Source organism: Fusarium tjaetaba, assembly GCF_013396195.1.
Source record: "Fusarium tjaetaba strain NRRL 66243 chromosome Unknown NRRL66243_c0000113, whole genome shotgun sequence".
Classification (NCBI taxonomy): domain Eukaryota; kingdom Fungi; phylum Ascomycota; class Sordariomycetes; order Hypocreales; family Nectriaceae; genus Fusarium; species Fusarium tjaetaba.
The window spans coordinates 203386-227867 of NW_023501309.1; the positions used below are offsets into that span (position 1 = coordinate 203386).

The 24482-nt window shown below is 50.4% G+C and overlaps 8 protein-coding genes across 8 annotated transcripts; 2 read left to right on the forward strand and 6 right to left on the reverse strand.

Moving 5' to 3' along the window:
- Positions 1–75: 75 nt before the first annotated feature.
- On the reverse strand, positions 76–2333 carry FTJAE_5934 (uncharacterized protein; the record flags this gene model as incomplete). Its single annotated transcript, XM_037352494.1, has 2 exons — positions 76–1792; positions 1843–2333. 2 exons carry the CDS (start codon positions 2331–2333, stop codon positions 76–78), a joined length of 2208 nt encoding a protein of 735 aa, XP_037206988.1.
- A 901-nt stretch (positions 2334–3234) lies between these two features.
- Positions 3235–5027, reverse strand: FTJAE_5935 (ent-kaurene oxidase; the record flags this gene model as incomplete). The annotated part of the gene is made up of 6 exons (XM_037352495.1): positions 3235–3644; positions 3702–4280; positions 4340–4405; positions 4464–4566; positions 4626–4745; positions 4809–5027. The coding sequence occupies 6 exons, from the start codon at positions 5025–5027 to the stop codon at positions 3235–3237; spliced, it is 1497 nt and encodes a 498-aa protein (XP_037206989.1).
- An 815-nt stretch (positions 5028–5842) lies between these two features.
- FTJAE_5936 (nonribosomal peptide synthetase (component of the myxochelin iron transport regulon)) lies at positions 5843–9924 on the reverse strand (the record flags this gene model as incomplete). Its single annotated transcript, XM_037352496.1, has 6 exons — positions 5843–8140; positions 8222–8640; positions 8706–8928; positions 9001–9429; positions 9504–9556; positions 9678–9924. 6 exons carry the CDS (start codon positions 9922–9924, stop codon positions 5843–5845), a joined length of 3669 nt encoding a protein of 1222 aa, XP_037206990.1.
- Positions 9925–11313: 1389 nt separating this feature from the next.
- On the reverse strand, positions 11314–13269 carry FTJAE_5937 (cytochrome P450 monooxygenase 3A7; the record flags this gene model as incomplete). Its single annotated transcript, XM_037352497.1, has 4 exons — positions 11314–11547; positions 11611–12094; positions 12156–12940; positions 13003–13269. 4 exons carry the CDS (start codon positions 13267–13269, stop codon positions 11314–11316), a joined length of 1770 nt encoding a protein of 589 aa, XP_037206991.1.
- Positions 13270–14068: 799 nt separating this feature from the next.
- Positions 14069–15852, reverse strand: FTJAE_5938 (transcription factor; the record flags this gene model as incomplete). The annotated part of the gene is made up of 2 exons (XM_037352498.1): positions 14069–15586; positions 15727–15852. The coding sequence occupies 2 exons, from the start codon at positions 15850–15852 to the stop codon at positions 14069–14071; spliced, it is 1644 nt and encodes a 547-aa protein (XP_037206992.1).
- Positions 15853–17110: 1258 nt separating this feature from the next.
- FTJAE_5939 (presilphiperfolan-8-beta-ol synthase) lies at positions 17111–18380 on the forward strand (the record flags this gene model as incomplete). The annotated part of the gene is made up of 2 exons (XM_037352499.1): positions 17111–17370; positions 17435–18380. The coding sequence occupies 2 exons, from the start codon at positions 17111–17113 to the stop codon at positions 18378–18380; spliced, it is 1206 nt and encodes a 401-aa protein (XP_037206993.1).
- Positions 18381–18777: 397 nt separating this feature from the next.
- Positions 18778–22137, reverse strand: FTJAE_5940 (Cu2+-exporting ATPase; the record flags this gene model as incomplete). Its single annotated transcript, XM_037352501.1, has 2 exons — positions 18778–21955; positions 22016–22137. The coding sequence occupies 2 exons, from the start codon at positions 22135–22137 to the stop codon at positions 18778–18780; spliced, it is 3300 nt and encodes a 1099-aa protein (XP_037206994.1).
- An 899-nt stretch (positions 22138–23036) lies between these two features.
- On the forward strand, positions 23037–24447 carry FTJAE_5941 (ABC1 transport; the record flags this gene model as incomplete). The annotated part of the gene is made up of 3 exons (XM_037352502.1): positions 23037–23556; positions 23637–24022; positions 24103–24447. The coding sequence occupies 3 exons, from the start codon at positions 23037–23039 to the stop codon at positions 24445–24447; spliced, it is 1251 nt and encodes a 416-aa protein (XP_037206995.1).
- Between the last annotated feature and the right edge of the window lie 35 nt (positions 24448–24482).

Genomic DNA, 24482 nt, shown 5'->3' on the forward strand with positions numbered 1-24482 from the left:
CAGGATATGTTTAAGTATAATAGCATAATAATTCATATTCGCCTTCACTTTTATATCTCATTATTAATTCGTTCTTCAAACGCTCGGCTGATCATCCTTCTTTTCCTTAAACTGGGCAAATTCATCGTCTTTCTCCCAGCGGACTTCCACCTTTCTCCCAGTCCCTTGTAGTTTACCATTCGCTGCAGCCTGTTTCAGACGCAATCGCAACTCTTCATCCGGCGCACATGCCAAAGCCGCGAGTATACTATCCTTAAGTGCTGGTTTCTTTAGCTTCTGCGTCTCCCACATACACAGAATCGCAAACGCTATTCCGGTTATCAAGCTTGCGCCAGGAAACCACAAGTAGTTCCATCGGACATGTGTAATGACAACCATACGTGTGGCATTCCCTTTCATTGGACTCGCATCTAGCTCTCGATCTCGTATCCACTTCGTCAAACTGAGGGCGACATTGTTTATTGTTGATGGTATATCTCTGGATTGGCCAAGCCCAGACACGAGACCAGCATTTGGCTGGCCCATCCCCAATGCTGGGTATATGAGCTTTGTGGTTGATAGATGAATATATGGCCTAGAAAGATCTTTGATGTCATTGGAATTGCGAACTATGCCGAAGCCGTCACTCAAGACATTGTAAAGTACTATTATGGTGGGCTGTGTAATGTTGAAGTACTGTTGCCGTAGGTTGGAGGCTTGTCGCTTGTAGTCCTCGTCTGGGATCTTTATCTGGAGATCAGATAGTTTCGCTAGTTGGTTGCCCATGTCAAGACTATGATTCGTGTATTTCATGAAGGCCTTGACATCCTTATCATCGTGTGTGTAAGAGTCTGTCTCTCGGTCCGTCCATGAAGACGCGACAGTTTCTTGTAAGACTCCCTGAGATAGTACATCGTGATACTGGTTCACGCAGAATGACAATGCGCATTCTCGGGCACTAACTCTCGTATTTTCCCAGCTGGTTCTGTTATCAAGCCAAGTCTCATTCGAGCCCAAGTATTGTATAGCCATGACCAGAGTGCTAAGATTGCGAAATGTCAGGGTCTGCCCTGGATTCGTTGTGACACGAGCTGATAGGTAAGTATCAGGACATTGTTGGAACAGGTTTCGGCAGTGTGGAGTCCCATTATAGTTAGAAATGCTAAGATTCAGCTGTGAAATCTCATGTTTGATGAAAGTGAAATTCCGACCGTTTCTCAAATCAGCATGCGGACTGGGGTTGCTCACACCAGGGAGACTTTCCCCAGGCTCCAACATATACTCCTGGCCATGTGCTCCAGAATTGTAGATTTTCAAGGGGAATTTAACGGGTCCAGTTGATTTGGTGACATATTCTGATATGTCGCGACACTTGGAACAGACGGCGATGGAAGGAAAAACGGGCCATGTACAATTCCCGGTTGCACAAGCGAAGGCTGGCCTCAGATTTTGCGGGGCAGTGAAGCGTGAAAACCCATTCCATATGGCTGCTTTCATACCCATATCCTCCTGGATATTGAATGAGAAGCGTCTGGCCATGAACTCCATGGTCGTATTGTGAGGTCCTGGGAATGGGACTGCACTTACTCCAGTAGCAGCGCCATCCCACGAAGCACCATCTAAACGAGTCGATCGGCCAATTTGAGGAACGTTTCCAAGGGCCTGAAGAGTATCGTTACTCGAATGTGCTGCCTTGGCGTACTCTACGTGGTCCAAATTTACTTCCTTACCCTCTATGGCTAAGACAGCCTGGGTGAAGGGTTCAAAGGCCAGTAGAGCAATAGCAGTCAGAGCCCCAATTAATGTCCAGTGTCTAGTGGATCATTTAGTGGTAGAGTCAATAGATTTATGCAAATCACTTACGGGCGGCGTATACAAGATTGGAGTAGACGCAGACTTCCCCAAGCTCCTCGGCTAGCGGCATCGAATCGATCAAAGTCCACCAGTGGTTGCGCAGCTCCATTCAACCAGTTCCATTTACCCTGTGACAAACACATGCTGATTGAAAATGCGAGACAGGCTCTTGATGTTCCAGCCAAGATGGAAACGGCTGTGTTGAGAGAGATATAAGTTTTGTTCCATTTGGATATTGGCTCGTCAGCTGAATGGCACAGAAGATAGATCATCAGTCCAAAGGCAATCAGGCTGAGAGCCAATGCGACAATTTCTAGCCCCCATTGAGCTAAGAACAGTACCCATTTACTGCTGGTTATGTCTTCTTCCGCCGATGTCTTATCGGGCTTCTCAGTTTGTACAACCTGAGAAGATGCTGACGAAGGTGGTTCGGCTTCCAGTAATGGTTGCAAGGTTGCCATGTGATCGTTGGCATTGGCAGATTCTGGTGTTTCGTCCATCCTGACTCGAGAGGCACTGCGTAGTTTTGACGAAGAATCAGGCTTGGAAAGCAGTCCCTATCAACCGGGGAAAACCAGAGAGCTATAAAAAATAAGTCCTCTGTGGCTGATACACTTTCAAGGCTGGGCCATCCTCTGGCGACAATGACAACGTTTTAATCCGCACAGGAACCGAACTCTCGACAAATCGGGTGAGACAATGCGCTTCAAGCTTTGGGCTCAAACAATGCCACGCTGTTGTGGGTTCATGACCGCAGCGTGGGGGAATACAAAATGGCAGGAATTGGCCAATCAGGAAATCCTGATCACTATGGGGCAGAGCTTACGCCTATCACATGCCCATAAGTTGCTACACAAGTCTTTCTATATCAGGTCTCTCTCTCATAGCTATTTCTTCCGCTCCCTGAAACCGCTTGGGCTTGGGGCTGAGGGGGCTATGGCAACTCTGGGGGTCGCACAAGGCTCTGTCTAGGGACCCAAAAGGGGAAACTTCAGCGAGATATTTATGGAAGTTATCCAGATCCTACTACACAGCGAGGTAGCAATGGCCACTGTTTCAGCACTGCCTACCATGTTGGGCCGTCTTGCGATGAGGCATTCAACAAGGGTACTTTGTCATCTCTGGCCTTTTTGAAGAATTGAATAGTGGTGGATGGGGTAAACGTCATATTGCAAATAGATAGTTTATTCTTCATACAAAAAGATGAATCCGTCAAGTTTGTGCTACGTTGTGCATCAACTGCTGGCTAAAGGCTGGAAGATAGTGCAGGGCATGCTTGGCGGGCTATGATATGATCATCACGAGGAACCCACATGAGCATATTAAGCATAATAGGTAATAATAAATTTCAATATAATATAGTCATACTCGTTCTACCTCTTTTGGGGCCTGTACTAAAATTTATGATCTCCGCTTGACCTCCAATTGGACTCCAGGATCCGCGAACAACTCAAATCCAAACGGCATCAGCTTCGGTGCATATCCCTCCGCTAGACGCAGATCATAGTCGAGCAGGATAGCCGCAATAGCTGTCTTAATCTCTGCTATCGCGAAAAATCGCCCTGGGCAAATAGGCTTACCAATACCAAACACGAAATGATCCTCACTTGTCGAGGTAGCTGAGCTAGCGTAAATCCACTTCCCTCCCTGCGCACGAAGCTTCACATAGCGGTATGCATCGAATGTGTCTGGGTTCTCATATACCTCGGGGTTTCGAAGCTGCGACATGTAGATAGAGATAGCAGTGCCTTTGGGTAGGTACTGGCCTTTAGGGAGGGTGACCGGTGAAAGGACCTGACGGTCAAGATTGACTGTAATATGTTAATACGCTGATAAATGATATTGGAGAGAGCACCGTATCGACCTACCTATAACTGCAGAGTTTAACCTCTGCGTCTCCTTGATGACACTGTCGAGTAGGCGCATATTGGTTAGAGCAGCAGGAGACCATCCATGCTCAGCAACCACGGCTTCTATCTCCTCACGCAGGGGAGTCGCAAGGTCATGAGCGCAAATCTCAATAATTGTCTGCTTCAACAGCTCCGAAGTAGTGACAACAGCAGCCATAGACATTCCAAGCTGGGCGGCTACAGGATCATAGCTCTTACCACCCGCAATCTCACCGAACCAGGTAATGGAATCGTCGTGCTCTTTGTCTTCGGCCGCCCTTTTAGCGAGGTTCTTCTGCAAGACCTCACGAGCGCGCTGGACTTCTGCTCTGCAAGCCTTGCAAGCAGGGAGGAACCATTGTATAAGAGGTCTCAGAAATCGCGGCCATGCTCTCAGCGCGCGAGCTGCAAGGAACACAGTCATACCGTAGTTAGTGCTGACCTGCTGCCATGTCTCGTCGTGCGACAGCTCCTCTCCAACAAAGACCGACGCGGACATGCGGCTGATGAAGCTGACACCATCCTTGGCCCAGTCAACTGCCTTCCATTCTAGCTTCGCTATCAGCCGAAGTTCACAGATCAGAAATGGGTTGATGCTCAACATATGCCATACGTACCATCAATTTGTTCGGGCCAAGCTTCCAGTAAGTCTTTTCGCACCATGTTGTGAAGCTTGCTAACATCTAGGAAGCCTCGAGTCAGTGTGATTATATCCAGGCAAGAGGAAATGGGCTAGCTCACGAGGGTTTTGAACAAGCTTCTTCTTGATAACGTTGGCCAAAAGCTTAGATGGGTCTGAAATGGCTGCGGTGCCATCAAATCCAGGATAACCTGCAAAGAAATCCTACATACAGTCAGTCAGCCATTAGTCAAGAGAGGCGTCCGGGAGTTCAGTGTCTGTACCTTAGACACTAAAGGTTGGTGGTCAAGATGGGGACCATGACGTCTCATCCATTCAAAATGGTCGGCAGGGAGGACAATCCTATCTCCCAAGAGTGTGATCATGCGGAAAGGCTTATTGAACTGTTTTCATCTTTGTTAGTACACCTATTCTCCATCAGCCATGGAAGAAGAGCTTTCACGCACCTTGGCAAAGCCCTGTTTGATGAGGCCATCAGCATTAGTAATGAAAGCCATATGAGCCTTGCTCAAGAACCAGTCATTAGGATATTTGTTGATAACGGGGATGTTGTCTTTCGGCACGATCAGTATCAGGAGCACGAATGCAAGCAATGCGATGAGCACAGCTCCTGCCAAAGGAGATTGTCCCGCAAGTAGCGGGGTGATGTGTTTGCTGATATCCATTGCCTGTGGTATCATGAAGAGTTTTAGCAACTGGAAATGAGTATGAGAATTCTCCCTCAAGAAACATTTGTGACTGCTCACCTTGGATGAGTAAGGCAAAGAAAGACCTTTGGGTACCGTGACAATGACAATGAATTGTGACACTTGACAAGATGTCTGAAAAGATGTTAAATACGTCCTGACTCTCGTGACTGGAAACAGGTCGTTAGTCATCTAAGGTATTGATCTAAAATGAACCACCTCCGGCCGAGAACTGCCCCAATGTTTTTGCGGTGAAGGCTCGGGCCTAGGCCTGCAAGGACAACAATCCCGTTGACGGGTCCTGCAACTCACTACAGGACCATTGCCCAGTTAGGCAATTGGTTCGGGTAACATGTGCGCTAGGAGAATTTCCCTTTGGAGACGAACTAAATATGGACATGTCGCTTACACCGGTCATAGAGCCAACGCTATAGATTGCGAAGTCCTACGAATACCCGCATACTTACATCTTCCTGTATCTATTCTTGCGAGTGGATTGGTCCGTCCTCGATGTACGCTTGCGTGGCGGCATGAAATCTTTGGGGGTGTTCATTCCGACAAGATCGCTACGAAACAGGGACACAGCCGGTTATCATGGTAATGAATCTTCTAGCTCTTGATGGAAATATGTATTCAAGACCAAATTGATTTTTACGAAGCAAAAGTGAAAAAAGTATTTGAACATAACATAAAATAGTACTATAGAGGAATATCATCGAAACCCTAAGTAAAATTAGCTGTAAAGGACTATACTATCTTATTTTTGCATCCTGCCTGGTCTCATCTTTGCTTTCCTAGCCCAGAAACTCGGCAAACTGCACAAACTCATGATCATTCTTCATCGCATCCAGTTCCTCTGGTAAGGTCCCCAACAACAACTCGACACCGCCGTCCTTTCTCATCGGCAAAATAAACAGACTCCTGAACGCTTTATTCAGCCAATCCATCTGAACTCTCACTGCCTCTGGTGCTTCGAATACACCACCACCGAAGGGCCCAATATCGCTCGCCTGGAAAAGCATCATGTTGTTGAAGAGCGAATGTGGACCGTCCTGAATGCCCTGGCCAAGGAACGCCGTCGTATGATTTCCTGGACTGTTATCTTCAATGCTATGTAGTAGACTAAAGGCATCGTGGACAAGCTCTTGATCCACTCGAGTGCGCGCCTCGCGGCAGATTTGGGCAATCTTGTAGAGAGATGTCTGGGAAGAGCAGAGCTCCGCGACAGATATATGCTGTCGGTTCATGATGACACAATTGGCCATGTATGTTGGTGGGAGATGTGAACTGAAATGGGGTCGGACGTCAGTGGGCATCTCGATGATGGACATGTCATCGGAGGAGGAGTCTTCGGAGCGGCGACGTGCACGGACGGCGGCGCGCCAGAAGAAAGCTTGCAGCACATCGCCAAGGGATAGCGATCCTGATTCCTTGCTCTGGCTTTGACTTTCCGGGTCCGCGGCTTCGGCAGCTTCGACACTCTTCTGAAGTTTCTCAAGCTTCTCTGCGGAAATGACGAAGGTCGACGCCGTCAACGTGCGACCATCTGCGCGCGGCGCAGGCGGCCAATGCTCACAGGCGGGGAGTACAGGCGGCTCAGGCAGACGACGAGACAGACGGGCTCTTTTAGCATCAGGCTCATTAATATCTCCGTTGACCGCGGTTGCCTCTGTCATATCTGTGTCTTCCTCTTTCTCGTGATGCTTGCGCTTCAGTGCTGGATCAGCGTATGGTAAGAAGCCCCAAACCCGAGGGTCGACTTCAGACGCTGGCTTCGCGAGACCCTCCACCTCGTACAAGATAGATAGCATGTCACGATTGAGGCTCTCTGGGTGCAGCCACTCGGAAGTCGCAGACTGATCGCCCTGGACGAAACGGCAGCATTCTGCCCATACCGTGAGCGCGATCAACATGCCGATACCATCAAAAGCGTGATGATGAACATTAAAGGCCAAGACGCAGCCTCCGTCGACGAAATTGGCCTGTACGCTGAGCACATCCGTAGGTAGGTCGGGGAAGGAGGGGCAATTAGTCAAGAGCTCGTCGGGGTAAGCTGAGGTCAAGAACCCAGAGGCCTGCTGCTCAGCATAAGACGGTACGATAGATGAGAGGTCGCGAAAGCGCAATTGCCTTGGCTCTTCGGAAGAAATGGTACCTAAGGCCGTGGAGGGCAGTGGAGGCAGACTGATGCGAACATCTCCCTTCTTATATCCAATCTCGTGCTCCGAACAGGGTATGACTTTACCCGCAAGAGCCGGTACGATCTCCATGGCGCGGACCAGACCTCGCTGAAGTACTTTGTACGCCTGCTTGAAGGAGACACCTGGGCAGAGTGGAATGAAGACGTTGATTCCCTCGTACATATTCCCGCCGAAAAGGTCTATTGGGCCTAGCTTGGAGGATAGAAGAGCTTTGTGTCGGTTCGTCAGTGCTTTGATCTTGTCTTCTTGTGGATCTTGCTGTTGTTTCTCAGTCGACGATGTGGTAGTGGCTCCGTTCGTTGTCGTGTTTCTACGCTCAGCAGCCAATCGCACAACAGTGGCAGCAATCCCCTCAATAGTTGGTCCAGCATAGAAGTTTCGTGGCAGAAATACACCCCCCAAGTCTGTGACTGCCGCTACCGCCTTGGTAGCCTTGAACACAAGCAGTGAGTCGAACCCAAGAGTGAATAGATTAGCATCCGCTGGAGCGTCTTTGACCGCAGGCACGATCGAAGCTAGTATATGCCGAACCGCGCGGGTGGTTGAGTCTAAAGATGCTGTGTCGATAGCCAGTAGTCCAAGTGCTGCCACTTCGGTGTTGCTGTCGTCCTCCCCACGCGACTGGTAGAAACGCTCGATATAGTCAGCGTACAGCGCCATGGTAGCCCGACGTTTGATAGTACGCTTGTCAGTACGGATGAATGGCTTCCCTGGTTCGGAAAAGGCGATGAAGTCTCGGTGAAGCTGGTTCTTGTGCAAAGACAGGGAGTTGGCCTTCTCGACCACAGCCCAGATGCTGTTGAAGAGCGCTTCAGCATCATCACCATCCCTCTTGATTGTTGGGTCTTTCAGCTCTATAAGGAGGCCGGCTTGTGGCTTGCCCGATCCGATCTGTGAGATAAGTTAGCAAATGAGATTGAATGATCGAACAGTTTGTGTGTCATCAAAGTTCTGAAGGGTTCCTAGACTTACCATGAGACAACCATCAACAGCCGGGTGAGATGTGACGAGGGCCTCCGTATCGAGGGGCGAGATCTTGTATCCATTCGAAAGCACCACAACATCATCACTGCGGCCGTGTGACGCCCAGAATCCTGGTTTGGTCGGATGCTGAACATACAGATCCTTGAAGTTGAAACTGTTTACATCTTGAAAGGTATGAAAGAGACCTTGGAAAAACTGATCGTGCTTGTTGCGATAGATCCACTGTTCGTAAAGACCGGGTTCAACCATCTTGAAATCGAAGCCCGACCAAGGATGAAAGGCAAACCAGTGCCAATCGTGTCTGTCTACCCACAGGTTGCCGATAAAAAGACCTTCCGATGTGCCGGTCAGGTTCAAGATGCGAACATGCTCGTTCACCTTGGAGCCTAAATGGTTGCTAACAGGTCCTGGAAAGTAATCACATCGGTTAGCTTCTGGAAGGGGGCATCTATATTGGGGACAGACTCCTTACCTCCCGAGGCGCAGATGAACTTCGATCTACTTAATTTTGGCAAGATATCAGGGGCTTCTCCAAGCTCGTCAGTTAGCGAGGGAATCATGCTCCAGATGTCGATCTTGATCTGATCCGCCATGGACGATATGAGTTCCAGGTTTGGTATCACGTCCCGAGGTCCCAGGACGCAGTGTAGCCCAAACAGCGGCGATATAACCACGTCCATCAAAATCCCCGCTCCCTTGAAAGCATAGTCAGTACTTTACCAATTGTTCCGTCGATCATGACGGATCGGAAAGGGAAAGATTCTTACATGGCTCAAAGGGAATGTCGAATACAGCGTATCGCCATCATCCCAACCTTTCGCCCAGGGTTCCATGCCCTCATGAGGGGGCAGCAGTCGGACAGCGTCCACAGTACCAATCAGCCCGTGCGTCCATGATATGGGCTTTGACAAGCCAGTTGAGCCCGAAGTATGGAGGATGCAGAAGGTGTCGTTAATCGCATCTTCCCAGCTCTTTGTGTAAGGAAACGGCTCCACGTTTTCCAGCTCGCTTTCATCCTCAGGAAGAAGCTCATCTAGCCTGGGCAGCTCCAAGACATGCATAGGCCGATGCTGTAAAAATTCATTCACGAGCTGCGTTGGCTTCTCACCAGCAGGGTTGACCCAGATGTTACAATTTGCCGCCTTGAGAACGGCTAGAGCGCCCTCGGTGCTGTTCTTTGGGGAGAGGAACAAGCCCTGTACGAGTAAGAATCAGTCAGAGAAACAAGTCCACGTCTTGGGAAACCCATTGGATGTGAGGAGAAACGAACAGCGCAACTAGCTTTGATACAAGCGAATGTCAAGAGAATCTGTCGGAGATCATCTAATGCATAGTTAGCGTCTCGTTAGTCAAATGGCTCGAGTACGAGGGCTCATGAGTCGCCGAGATAGCGATACAAGCCTCTGAAGATTCCAGGACACTTCGCTTCCAGGAACAAACTTACGAGGCCCGATATATCCCACGGCGCGGATATCCGACGTCACTCCCAGCTCCCGCTGAAGTAGCCAAGCAGTCTTGTCGACTGCCTTCGTAAAAGCACGAGCTGATACATGACGGAAACCCTGCGACAGGTCCGAGGACTTGGCGAAAGAGTATATGATGCGATCGGGCTCAGAAGCTGCAAGGTCATCCAGAATCTGGGGAATTAATCTTCTCCCACAGTTCGCTGGCATTCCCTTACTAACAGCCATGTCTGCTAGTATGAGTATAACTATGAACGGGCTGGAAATGAGCAAAGGTCAACTTTAGATGGGCCTTGATAGTGAGGCCAAGAATACTGACAAGATAAATCGAGTCGGTGAGAGAACGTTTAGACAGACGAAAAGAAGAATATTGTAGCACGAGAGAAAGCTACGAAGCTAGGATTGAATATAAAATTTAGATTCACCACCTACATATGTTTCGACGGGTACGTTTTCTTCTCTTAGTAATGCCACGTCTCTATCAAATTTCAGGCTGGCTGAGCTGACTTCCTGCAAGAGCTCTCCCGAAAGAGTAGGCCACCTCCTTCTGACTTGCAGACCGAAGGCCCAGGACGATTGCCTAGGTTGGCTGCCCACGCTGACGGGGGAAACTAGGGGAATTTCCTTTTTGAGCTCCGATTCCAGCTGACAGGCCTGAAGGGAGCATCCAGGCTGAGTAAATGCAGGGTCTCTGACACCCCTGCCTAACTGTCACCCTGAATGTAATCTGGGGCGTCCGATTGGTACAGAAGGTTCTAAAATTGGTTGACTAATTCTTTTTCAGCAGGGTGTTGAAAAAGCAGGGGATGCATGTTTAGTTGCCTTTTTAGGGACGAACCGTTTGGATCCCCCCACGCTCACTTACAGGGCATCTTACAGCGCCTAGAGCACCTATCCAGATCTGTCAATCACCCGGAGGTTGAAAGCGGGATCTGGAGCGCCAGTGACTTGCCAACAGCTGCTCATACTCGTGGAACAACACCTTTTTGTCTTGACGGCATGCAATTTTCCATGCCAGTGTTTCCTAGTTGAACTACCCGGAAGCTAGTGCATATGTCGGGATAGCGACACGTAGAATGAGGAGGGCTGAAGATTGATTCGTGACCAGCGTGTTCACTTTCAGTACTTTTTGTGCAAGAGGTTCTTTATCTCCGAGTCTCAAGCAGCTGATCCACAACCAAGACTAATGAAGCAATGCGGTGAATTATAATTAATGGCTTTGAGATCTCTTTTTCGAAGAGGATTGTAGGAATTGCATTGTAAAGAGATGGACTTCCCGTTCCGGCCTTCTGTGAGTACAGGGTAATCCGCAGCTACCCTCGGACCACGCACTTCATACTTCAGTTTCAGTTCGTCAAAGACATAATATGCAGCAGTTGTAGCAGTTCTGGGCGAGATCTCTGTTTAATTTGTGGGCTGGAATATATATATACAACATCTTTCTATAGTAGATCTTAGACCTCGGCCAGGGCCTCCTCCACCAAGGACGTATCTGTCATTCCACCCGCGACTTTATCTCGTTTCTACAAATATCACCCACGTGATAAAACAGAGTAACCGTTGATAACGCCCAATTGATAACGACATCCAAGTAATCCGCATTCTCAAGTCCGCGAATCAGCGTCTGATGAAGCGTAGATCGTACGCTGGAGGTGTCAACATGAACTGTTCCGAGCCAGTAGAAGCCCTGATTTTAGCCTGCTCCTGAGTCTCGCCCGGCTCGGGCACGACCTCCCAGCGGAAGTTCATGATCATATGTGCCAGGAAGCACACCATGGTTACCTCTGCGAATCGCTTTCCAATGCACTGACGCGATCCGGACGAGTAGCCGATAAAGTCCTCGTACGAGACCTACGAGAGAAGAAATGTTAGAATATTCTATTCCGTCAGGACAGAGATGGGAGATAAACTTACAGTCACCTTTTTGTTGCCGTTCGCGTCTTCAGTTTCGCGAAGATGGCGTGCTGGATTGTAGGTTTGCGGGTCTTCCCACTTGAATGGGTTGACTCCAAACGCCGCCGTATCGAGGTGCACACGCGTGCCCTTGGGAATGGCAACGGTGTGTTGGTGAACCTTGGCCTCAGACGGGTTGGCGGCATCACCATCCCACGTTGTGTAGCTAAGCGTGGTGTCGCGAGAGGCCACACGCGTCATCTGCATGGCTAGATCGCGCATGCGGAGTGATTCAATGGTAGCCGCAAGGACCAGAGGGAAGTTTGCCATTTCCTCGTAGTCGAAGTACTTTAGTGGCGTCGTGTCACCCACGTTTTCGGCCTCATCCAAGGAAACAGTATTCACCTTGCTGATCTCTTCATATAGACTTTCTTGCCAATCAGTGTTCCTGGCGAGAAGTGACAGGACCCAAGTCAGGGTATGAGAAGATGTCTCGTGACCAGTCCTGAGTTGTGTGTGAGTCAAGGGATACATGATTCAATGTAACGCCAAGTGCTTAGACTTACACCATGAAAGAGAAAATGTTGCCTTGAACTTCCTTGTCTGACAGCCCGACATTGGGTGACACGTATCCCTTCTCGGCCCTCTCAGCCTTCTCCACATCGTTCTGGGAATCGACCAGCGCGTCAATGAGGTTTCTATACTTTCTTGACCGGCCTGGGACCTCTATTGTATCCTTAGCATCCTCAATTCTTTGCCTTGTCTCAGCCTGCGCATTCTTAATGTGAGTGATAAGGGATCTTTGCGCCCAGCCAGCGCGACGTAAATACGGTGAGGGACTCCATTCCAGGAACCACAGAGGTAGCATGGTCTGTACGAATGGCGAGTCCCAGACCACTTTGAGTGTCTCGGCAAATGGCATCAGGTCGTGTTTCGCGTTGCGCTTCGACTCTTCTGCCGGATTCCAAGGTATGTCAATGTCGAACCACGAGGCGCCAATGGCACCTAGTGTAACTTTCAGCATGGTGTCTTTCATATCTCGTACAATGGGAGCCGTCTGCGAGTTTGAGGTCGCTGGGTAGATGCGTTCTTCGCGGAGTAATGTCTTCCACATATTGCGCATGTTGTACCATCCGTTCTTCATGAGCTCGTTGTTAAACACTGCTTTGACGACACGTTTGTGTCTCTCATGCTGGGCGCCGTTCTGTGCCGAGGCAAGTTGTAGCCCAAAGGTGTTCAGCATGCGATAGCGGATCTTCTCAAGAGGCTTAAGGAAAATGTCGCCGTTGCGACCAATCTCACGAAATATCTTTGGCGATCCGAAGAGATATGCCACGCTATTAGGTGAAGACTAGTGATGGGATATCTGCGTCAGTATTTATTCTTTCTAGAGAATGGGGATGGGTCACTCACGGCCTCCGTGATGACGATCATGTCGGAGCGCGCGTTGGCGAACTTCTTGAAAGGATCCTTGAGGGTGAACTTCTCCATGGGCACGAGGATGGGAATGCGAGGATACCAAGAACGAATGACAGACTCGAAGATCATGACGCCGCTGTGGATCGCAGGATGAGAATTGCGGCGGACTTTGAGAACGGTGCGCGCATATGTCACTAGCCATTGGAGCACAATGATGATGGGAAGACCAATGGCGCCGATGAGCAGAAGAGGGGAGGCCATTGTGAAGTGAAGACTGAGGTTTGTCTCAGCAACAATGAAGGCGAAAGAAGCTGAAAAGACACCAGCAATAAACCAGAGCTGATCACTCAGAGGTCGTCGCAACAGAGTTTTAGAATGTCCTAACAAGAATGTTCAGGACTCCCAATTTCACCTTTGGTAAGACCAGCCGGATTATCGTCACCTGAAGTACTAATAAAGCACCAATGCACAATGTCATGCCTGAGTGGCGTCGTGTCCAAATATGACTAATCCCGATTGTAATTATGCTGCTGGTGGCCGTCAGCTGGGTTATCGCCGGGCAGGACGGATGTATACCAGGAGCAGCAAGTTGGAGATGCGGCGGGTCCAGATCAACGGGGCGGAAGTCAGCCCAAAGCGGCAACCGTCCATCGGCCAGCTACCATTCTGAACGAACTGCCTGTCAGCATTGGATGCGCGTCTGACACCAGAAGGTCAAGAGGCTGTAGTCTCACTCGCAGCATTCAACCCAAGATAGACACTAAACGTTAAGCACTACATGGGGATAAGTAACAGTGTTGACAATCACAGCGGCCCGACTCAGAGAATCTCACTTTGAATCATCGCGTAGCTGTATCAAAACTATGAGATCTTGGATGTTGTACATGACCATACTGTATAACTACTATGTAATAATACTCTGAGCTGGTTTTCTTTATTTGACGTATCTCTCTGAATAGTCTACCCAAAATGATTGCTCGTTACTTGTCTATTCTAGCGGTAGCCCGTTCTCCCAGTCCGAATGAACTCCAAGCAAATGACTTCATAATAAAGCAAGGTCTCAAGCAAAGTGTCGAAAAGACAAGGATATGAGAAGTTTGTTAGATCTCTTCCGCAGAGCCTGGACTAGCCTCTCATGCCAAGGCCATGCATTTGCGCTTATTGTCCCCTCAGCCATTGTGATCAGATTGCCGAGTCTCGTCACGCGGGACTTGATCAGGCTAACAACCAGTTCCATCTCATCGTCGTCGTCGATCTGCCATGCACCTACCCCGGGCTGCAGCATTTGGGACGATCGGGACAGGGATGGCACCTCTAGCCCCGCGCGCGATGGTGTTGTCATGGTCTGCATGTCTAGGGCAGTAGCGGTGCCATTGGAACTGGCCTTGCTCATCTCCTCGTCGTTTCTACTACAAACGAAACGCTCAACTGCCTCCAGGCTTGTCAATATGCGATCGCACATAGTCATTATAAGCATCACGAAGTCTGGACGTGACCAGCAGGTGCCACAATTGACAAGGGAGTCGCAACGGAGAAGTATCATCTTCTGGCGCTTCAGGATCGTTTGCTGAGTCATGAGAGGGAACGCTGACTGATACGCTGTCGTGGCTGTTCCAATACCTGACCCTGACTCTGAACCTGACCAAGATAGCCCAGATGAGTATGAAGAGCCCGCCGACGTAGAGCTGGGAGTTGATGCCGTGGATGGGCCAGCCATAGGATCGCCCCAGACTAGCTGAGCTTGCATGGTCTCGTAGATGCTGACGGCTGTCATCATGCAGCAGCATGACGAAGAAGCAGCAGAAGTAGCAACTGATTCTGGCGATGTCGAAGAATGGGCGGCGGCGGGCCGAGCCTTGGTCGTGGCTCGGTTAGTGTCATGTGCACCACTGGGAGCCACTGCTGTAGAGACACGAGATTCATCCAACAGAAAGTCCATCGGGTCGATCCCATATTCGAACAGGCTATCTGCCGACGAGGATGAATATACAGATGTGTGGTTGCTCTGCTTACTGCTGTCTCTCCGAGTGGTCAATGCTTCGGCGGTGAAACCAACACCACTTTGGCCTGCCTGACTTTCTGAGGTAGCCGTGGGCGTAAGACCGGCCATATTGCCAAAGAAATCCGGGCTGAAGTGCGGAAACACAGATGGCATCTGCCCAAGGGAGTCTGGGAAGAGGGTGCTGAGAAACTGCTGCTCTGCATCTTCTAGGCCCACGTCTGGCCCTGTTGTGATGCTGTTTGTGGTGCTATCCTGAGGGGAAGGCTGCGGGGCTGTTATGACCCTTTGGTGGTCTTTGGGGGATGATAAATGTGTTGTTAGTGGCGACGATTGTCTCATAGACTGAGCTCGAGAACGGCGTTTGTGTCTCCTCACCTGTTGCGCCTGCTTGTGTTGGTTGGCGACTGTGCTGTTGTTGCTGTCGTCGTCGTCATCATCTTCATCATCGCCGTTCCGTGACTTTGAACCGCCACTAGCGACGCTGGACGTGCGGCGTTGAGGCCTCGAGATGACCAAATACTCGCATTTCCGGTTTTTGGCAACGCATAGCATACAGCCGTTCTCACCGCTCACGCACTTGGACTAAAGGCAATGCAACGTCAAATCAGTCTCATTGTCGTCAAGTGAAGATGGAGAAATAAGTCTCTACGGTTTATCTATCAAGACTCGCCGACTGGAAGGTGATGAAGAATGTGAATAGCTGCAATGTGACCTACCTTTTGTGCGCGACATCTTTCACAAGCAGTGCGCATGGACGTCCTGTCCTTGTCAAAGGGCGGGGCGATCTCCACGCTGAGGAGTCGGTCTCCATCACCAAACGTTTGCCGTAGGGTACTGAACATGTTGATCTTTCCAATTCAGGTACCTCAGATTTGCTGGATAAATTACCTATCGAACAAACCGGACCAGCAGTATATGTAATATGCTGGATCAGGCAATGACTGTGACTGTGACTACCATTGCAGTGGACAGTGGTGAACTTTATCGTCTAGCCATGCATGCCTGCGTTCTCCACGCCTCTTCCCTGTGCCTTTAGCCGAGCTTACAATTACACAATGACCTACTGGGTTGCAGATTGCAAAGGATTATCAAAGGAAGTTGGAGCGCGGCTCGCCAGCCTGTCCCGCGCGACTTCACACTCTGTATGTAGATCATGCTCACCTTCCAAATTCCTCATGAACCAACACCTTCTGGACCCTGAATATCGAACCCTGAAATGTCCCTAGCCCCCAAGGGCTGCGGGGCCACCCGTGGGGTGCTGTCCCGCCCCAGTCATCTTCAGTTTCAGTACACCTAAGCCCCTGGATTCGGCAGTGGGTCGCCGATGTAGGGGTGCTGAGGGCCGGATCTCACCTATCTGATATCAGCGCGTTTGCTCCATCGAGGGACGGGAATCTCTCGATTTCAGTAGGCTTCCCGCTGCCTGCAGAGGCTTCTTTACCCCGTGGCCAATCGAGCATCTCCATAGACCGGGACCGACAGGGAACCGAGCTCCACTGGTGAAGGAAGATACAGGGGTTCAGATGTAAGCACTACTCCCTAAGGGCAATCCTGCTCGTATCCCTCTGCACTCGCCTCTGGGAAAAAAATACATGACCCTCGACGAGCTTAGCTTACACAGAAATTCACGGCGATCCACTTGATTTAGGATCAGTTTTTATTTTCCCGTCTGGACTTCCTATACGAGTATCGCCCTCGCAAGGAACTGATAAGGACCATGCAGAAAGGAACATCATGAGGCTCACGTCAGCTGACCGGAGCGTTATGTCTTACGGCCTTTCGGGGGTTTGTCCGGCACTGAAAAGAAGCAACCGGATCAAGCCTCATATGGAGAATTTTATTCCTAGTGCCGGCACATGAACGTTTTCACTACGTTGTTATTCCTTTTCCGTAGAGTCGGCGTCTTTCCCAATCGAGACAACAGAGCCACAGCCTGCATGAGAAGATCCCTCGGCGAACGCCACGTCTTAAATGTACCAGAGATCTGCTCTACAGCAGACGATGCTTCCATATATTGACAACTTTTAGAGACATTTATAAACTCAACTTGATACTACTCATTTAGCCTAGTGCATCCAAATCCAACAACACAGTGGAATCATGGTCAAATTTGATAGTGGTTCTGAGTCCGAGATGACGAACGGGGACGAGATTCGCATCAACACCAAACTTGAGGTCAAGTCCAGGATGGCCAATGGGAACGGGGTCCACAACGTCCCCGACCATGATCAATTTCAAGATCGTGCCGAGATGGAGGTTCTCGTTCTTCCCGACCTCTTCAGCTCACTTATGTCGGTCCCAGCTCGTGAGAACCCCCATTATGCCGGTGTTAAAGCCGACGCTGACGGATGGATTTCTTCGTAAGTTATATCTCATGCATCAAGCATACCTCTTTGATGATTCAAACGGACTGACTATAAAAAGTGTGATCAACGCCGATGCCAAGTGGGCCAGCAGAAACAAACGAGTTGACTTCACCTATCTCGCAAGTATCTGGGCTCCTGACTGCAGCGCGTTCGCCCTACGTACGTCAGCCGATTGGAACTCATGGGCCTTCCTGTTCGACGACCAGTTCGACGAAGGCCACCTCTGCAATGACCTTGATGGTGCCATCAATGAGATTGCCAGGACACGTGAGATCATGGAGGGTACTGCCCCGCGATATACCGCCGACTCGGAACACCCTATCCGCTACGTGTTCCAGACATTGTGTGATCGCGTCAAGCAAAGCCCAGAGGGCTTCTACGCAGGAAAGCCATCGTCAGAGCGCTTCTACAGGCGCTGGATGTGGGCACATGAGCTCTACTGGGAGGGGCTGGTTGCGCAGGTTAGGACAAATGTGGAGGGCCGGTCCTTCACACGTGGTCCGGAGGAATACATGGCCATGCGGCGAGGCTCTCTTGGTGCCTATCCTGCGCTGGTCAACAATGAGTGGGCTTATGGGATTGATCTGCCAGAGGAGGTAGCGGATCATCCTTTAGTGTTCGAGATTATGGTCATCATCAGCGACCAGATCCTGTTAGTCAACGACATTCTTTCCTACGAGAAGGATCTTCGTCTTGGTGTTGATCACAATATGGTCCGCCTGCTCAAGGCCAAGGGACTCTCAACCCAGCAGGCTATGAACGAAGTCGGGGTTATGATCAACAACTGTTACAGACGATATTACAGAGCACTATCGGAGCTCCCATGCTTCGGTGAGGAGGCCGATCGCGCGCTCCTTGGCTATCTCGAGGTCGAGAAGAACCATGCCCTTGGTAGTCTCGTCTGGAGCTACAAGACGGGCAGGTACTTCAAGAGTAAGGAGGATGGGGCTCGGGTCAGGAAAACGCGAGAGTTGCTTATACCAAAAGCGATGGCGGCGTTGTAAGATTACGAGAGAACCAGGATACAATTGTAGTAGATCTGAATGATAGTTAGACTGACGTTCCAAATACATTGAGCGCATATTCATATTCACACTTTGATGGTTGTTTGCCCAAGTTACTAAAAGAAAGGTATCATCCATTAATTTGCTGTTCTAAATTTGACAGTATTTTGAGTTGGAAATGGTCAGATGTAATGTGGAATCATTGACATCGTATTATCCTACCTGTAGTGTGTTTTAAGAAACTTTCTTCAAGTTGATAGACCTGATAGCTGGTGCTTGCATTTCACGCCTTACCAATCAACAGCATAGATGGAGGTTGTACTTTGGACGGAAATGCAGCTCACCAGACACACTTCATTGTTACAACACATGTCAAGACAATAATGTACATATAAGTTCATCCTTCCATGTCCTGTAATGGCACATACCCAACTTCTGCAACCTTGCCTCTGCGTCCTATCACTTCCCTTACCCAGCCGACGATGCCACTTCCCCATTTCCACGTCTCTACCCTGGGCTCAATGCCGCCGTTCTTTGCCATCTCGTCCATCCAAACAGGCCTTGTCCAGGAGTTAAGCATCAGGCTACTGACCACCACCGTCACACTGCTAAAGGCCATCGCAAGACTCGCCATTATAGGATGGACGCTCAGCCCGAACGGAAGGAAGAAGCCCATCGCAATCGGGAGGCCAATAGCGTTGTAGATGCATGCCCATCCGAGGTTTATCTTGATACGACGGAAGATAGTACGCGTAAGCGCCAGTGATGATGGTATGATCATAAGCTCTGTGGGCCTCATGAGTACCATATCCGCCGCCTCCATTGCGACATCTGTTCCGCTTGCCATAGCGATGCCCACGTCGGCCGTGACGAGTGCCGGTGAGTCATTAATGCCGTCGCCGATCATGCCGACAACCTCACCGCTGTCCTGGAACTCTCGTACGATAGCTTGCTTCTGATCAGGGTTAACGCCAGCGTAAACATTGTTGACGTCGATGCCCACGGCAGAGGCGACGGCGAGTGCGGTAGACCGTTGGTCGCCGGTGACTATGGCGGTCTTTATTCCCATGCGGTGCAGGACCGATATAGTTGCCGCAGCATCCTCTTTAATTGTGTCGGAGAGGCATAGATGGCCAGTGTAAAGGCCGTCAATGGCGACGAAAATGTTGGTGGTTCCAGCACTGTGAGCATTGCCCTTGGCCCCCGATGCGCCGGCCCCAGCTGACAGATTGAGCTTCTCTGCGGCCTCGACAGCATCCTCCGGGACATTGATACCATTATCTTGCAAGAATATGAGGTTGCCAACCAGTACCAAGTATCGTGACCTGTTGGTGGTAGCTGGCTCGACAGTTACACTGACGCCCTTGCCCACGACTGCTTTGAAGTCTCCGACGCTACCATCAATGGTTCCTTCGGGCGACATGCCTAGCTCGTTCTTTGCAGCCCCGAGTATAGCCTTGCCTATAGGATGTTCACTGCCCATCTCTGCTAAGCCGACGATGGACCACCACAGTCGTTGAGTGACCTCGCTTCTTGTCCATTGCGGGACGAGACCGATGCTGGCAACACTCATCTTACCGTAGGTAATTGTGCCGGTTTTGTCGAGGACAACCTGCGTGACCTTGGTTATACGTTCCAGGACAGCCCCTCCCTTGATCAGGATTCCGTTTTCTGCACCGACTCCAGTGCCAACCATCACGGCCGTGGGTGTAGCTAGTCCAAGAGCACACGGACAAGCAAAGACAATGACGGAGATACACAGCTTAACGCAGACTACGACTCTGCCGCCACTATTATCTTCTAGGAAGATCTCCGGCGGATGGGATAAAACATGACATAGGACCATCCACACAAGGAACGTACCGAGACCGAGGATAAGAATCACGGGGACAAAGTAGCCGGCTATTGTATCAACCAGCTGCTGAATGGGAGCACGGGCAGTTTGCGCGTCTTGCACTAGCTTGACAATCTGACTTAGCTGGGTGTCATGTCCAGCCCGAGTAACACGGACATCGACGCGCCCATCGCCGTTGACAGTGCCGGCGACAATGCTATCACCAACGTGCTTCTGGACAGGCATGGCTTCTCCAGTAACCATACTTTCGTCAACATATGTAGTGCCTCGGACCAGAATGCCGTCTGCTGGAATCTTGTCTCCAGGCCGGATGACTACAATGTCATCAACCTCAAGTAGCTCTGTTGGGATTGTCTTTTCCTCCCAAGCAGAGGCCCCAGGTTCATGAGTCCGTGATGGCTTAGGCGTTGGAGACTCGTCAGACGACTTTGCCCAGCTCTCAGCTGCCTTTTCCACGGCGATGGGATCAGTATAAATGGTAGCTGTGGAGGGAGCTAATGACATAAGACGAGACAGTGCCTTAGAAGTCTGACCTTTGGCCCGGTTCTCAAGCCACCGAGACAGTGTAATGAACGTGATGAGCATGGTGCATGTGTCGAAGATCGTGGAAGGTTTAGAATGTGGCTCAAGGAGGACCGAGATGAGCATGGAGAAGACGCTGAAAACGAAGGCACATGATGTGCCGAGAACAACGAGAACATCCATTGTTGGTGACCTATGTTTAAGGGATTTGTACCCAGTAATGTAGAACCTCTTGCCAATCCCGAATTGAACAGGCAGAGTGAGAACGAGACATACAATGTCACCCAGGAATAGACCGGGTATAAGTTCAAAACGTCCAATGTCGATCACTGGGAATGCCATCGGAATAATCATGCCGATGAACAGAACGGGGATCGCGAAGGCAAGTGACGTCCTGAACGCTGTCCGCCACTCCGTAATCTCACGCGTTTTGGCCAGAGACTCAAGCTGCGCGTTGTTATCCTCGCCACTTGCAACGAGGGCATTTAAGCCTTGCGCCTCTATTGTCTCAACGATGCCACGCAGCCCTATAGTCCTGGGCTGGTAGACGACTATCAAGCGGTTCGTTCTGAGGCTGATAGATGCGGACCGTATGCCCTGGGCTGCTGTGAGGCCTTCCTCCAGATTCTGGGCAGAAGTCGCATCGTTGCAGCCAAAGACCTTGAACTGAGCGGTAGTCGTGTCTCCTCCCTGATGGAACGAGTCGCGCTGCGTCGACAGAATAGTGACATCAAATCCGCGATCGTCGATAATCTCGGCAATCTTCTCCGCCGAAATCTTCGTCTCGTCATAAGTGATAACAGCTCGTTCCGCCAAAAGGCTAATGTTGAACTTGAGCACGCCAGCCACGCCATTGAAGCCGGCTTCAACGGCGGATGTGCAGGAGCCACAAGTCATGCCCTCAATGGCGAAAGTGGTTGTCGCAGTAGTCATCACAGACTCGGTTTCGCTCGCAATCGCAGGGTTCTGGTCAGACAAATGGCCGTTCAATTGAGTAGTCGCGGGGTTGGAACGATGGATCGATAGAACCTCAGCATCAAATCCACGGTCTTCGATGATCTCCGGTATTTTCTCGGCCGGTATAATCTCTGGGTCATGCGTAACCACGGCGCGCTCCATTACGAGGCTGATGGAGACTGTTCCAACGCCGTCGACGCCTTTGAAGCCGGATCCCACGGCCGATGTGCAGGAACCGCATCTGTTGAGGTTACAATGTTAGCTAGAGAACGCAAGGAACGAAAGTCAATTGGCGACACACGTCATGCCGCCGACCTGCAGCGTGGTTGTTGCCAGATGCACGCTCGTGTGCGCTGAAAGCCTCGTGGCACTGGCATTTCCGTCATCGCCGTGTTCTGGAAGACGCTCATAGATTTGTCTCATCGCAGTGACACGACAGAGATAGCAAGCAATTCACAGCAAGCAATTCGCAGAGCCTCTTTGGTGGTGGAGTTGGCGTGGTGGAGGGCCTCCCAAGCGCGCCAGGCCACTAGTCTACCAGCTGGGCCGCTAAATGGATCTTCAACGCACCGTCAGATCGCTGTAACCAACTAACGTTAACTACCTAGGCTGAGTACCGTGGGTATAGTTTGCGGAGAGGTGCACTGAGAAGACCGGCTTCTTCAGGCGAAAGTAAGAGATGAGGGAATGCGATTGTGAGATTGTTCCGTCGGCCAGAAGAGAAGAGAGAAGGAGAGGAATCCTGCTTCTGGGTGACACAACAGAAGGTCTCAGCACAGTCTGTCCGAAAATTGGGGGCGGGCGCTTAGGTACCTTAGTCTAGAGAGTATCCCTGTCTCTATGCTGGGGTCCCGTCCCGATCCACTAGCATCTCACCTCAGACGCTCCAAGGTAAGATAGCTACCGGCGGTGGACCTGAAACGGCAATGTCCCGACCCTCAGTGCCTTTTGCGGTGGCCTGGCTAGCCATGTTCCCTTGCTAGTGCAGTGGCCCCCGGCATGATATTCGCAAATGCCAGCTACCAAATGACAATGGCGGGCTTTGCCTCACTTGGGTTGAGATGAGGCAGACATCGTCTTCCTTCTTCTGGCATTATCCCGGATAAATTCAGGCTGAGCATGTCTGTCAATCTCTTTGGTGAAGGATCAAAGCCTCTTACACTCAGTCCTCAGTCCCAGATTAGATCGGTGTTGGACGTGACACTATATGTACGGCTTGTTCTAGATTATGACTTCTACGACACCTCAACTTCAGCACTATTGCATGTTTATCAGCAGTCATTTAATTCTCCATCATACAATTCATATGTAGTTTGGTCGCCATGTCCATCGATATTGATCATCAGAGCCCTTCCGACGTCTTGAAACTGAAGACACCGGCTGTCACTGTAGCTGGATCAGACATCTCCTTCGACGACACAATGTCAACCAAATCCTCCCGTTCCAGTGTGCCCAGCGAGATGACGGGCCCTCCCGCCACAGATGACAGAATGGAAGACTGTGAAGAGGCCAAAGTCTCCGAGACTTCGAACAGAATCCTCGATGTCATTCTTGAATATTCTCTTCACAAGTTCGACAGCACCGAGGAACTGCATAGCGCCGGCAGGCCGAAGTTCCTAGCTGTTGTCTCACGCTTTGTCAGATCACAGCAAAAGGTAGTGATGTGTCTGCCAGCATTCCCATTCAAGTCAGCAAACAAGGTCGAAAAGGTGCTGGGCAACCTCCCAGATAAGGCTGAAGAGTTAGCACTTGCAAGACTGAACTCCATATGTGTCACAATTGGCCAGTTCTATGAGCCAGGGGCCGAACTGACTATCATCTCGGACGGTCTGGTTTACAATGGTACGTTCCTCCTCTGTATCCCTCACTCCAAGCAGAGTGAAAGCTTTCACGCCTAATGGCACATTACTGACATTATCTAGACTTGCTGGGCATTTCCGATCAGGAGACCTGGCGCTATGGATCGGCGCTGCGAGCCATGGCCGATCGCAAGGGCTTCTCTCATCTCTCATTCTCCCGTCTACAGGATTTGGTCGCAGTGAAGGGTCTACCCAATGAACTTAATGAGCTCACGTACGTTGCCAACGCAACTAACTTCCGTCGGACCCTATTTAACAAGTATGGCCGTGACGGCGATCTTGACATTGACCACGAAATCGCCGTAAATCCGGACACGCTCGGGACATACAAGGGGTACTGCCGATTCCTCAAGTCGGATCTGCAGCACATTTTCGGTCCAGCCAAGAGCAGTGCAAAGTACAGGAAGGATGTCAAGTATCTGGCTAAGCAGATGCTGATCCGTGGATATGTAAGTTTCCAGTTTACTAACTTGGCCTTTTCGATACCCATCCGAGTACGTATGGCTAACAGAATCTCTCCCGTGGTTAGTCTTTTGCGGGAGCAGTCAAAGCACGCTTCCCAAACCACTTGCGTCTCAGCATCCATCAGTCAACTGGCGAGAACAAAATTTCTCTCAGCTTACTCAACACCAAGAGCGGTTTCACGACGCCATGGCATTGCAGCGTTGTGTTGATGGCAGATGGTGAATGGCTTAGCGGCCTGATGGTCGATTTCAAAGCCGATCGGCTTCTGGAGCTCGTCGAAGAGGACGGTCGACCCAGCTACTTCAGGGAGGTCCTGCGTCAGAGACCATACCTGACGGAGAACGCGAAGCCGCGCATAGTTATTCAACAGGAACCACAGGCCCATAGGCCAAGGATACGCACAGCTTAGGTCCACCGTGTGGCGAAGCTATACCTTTGACTGCT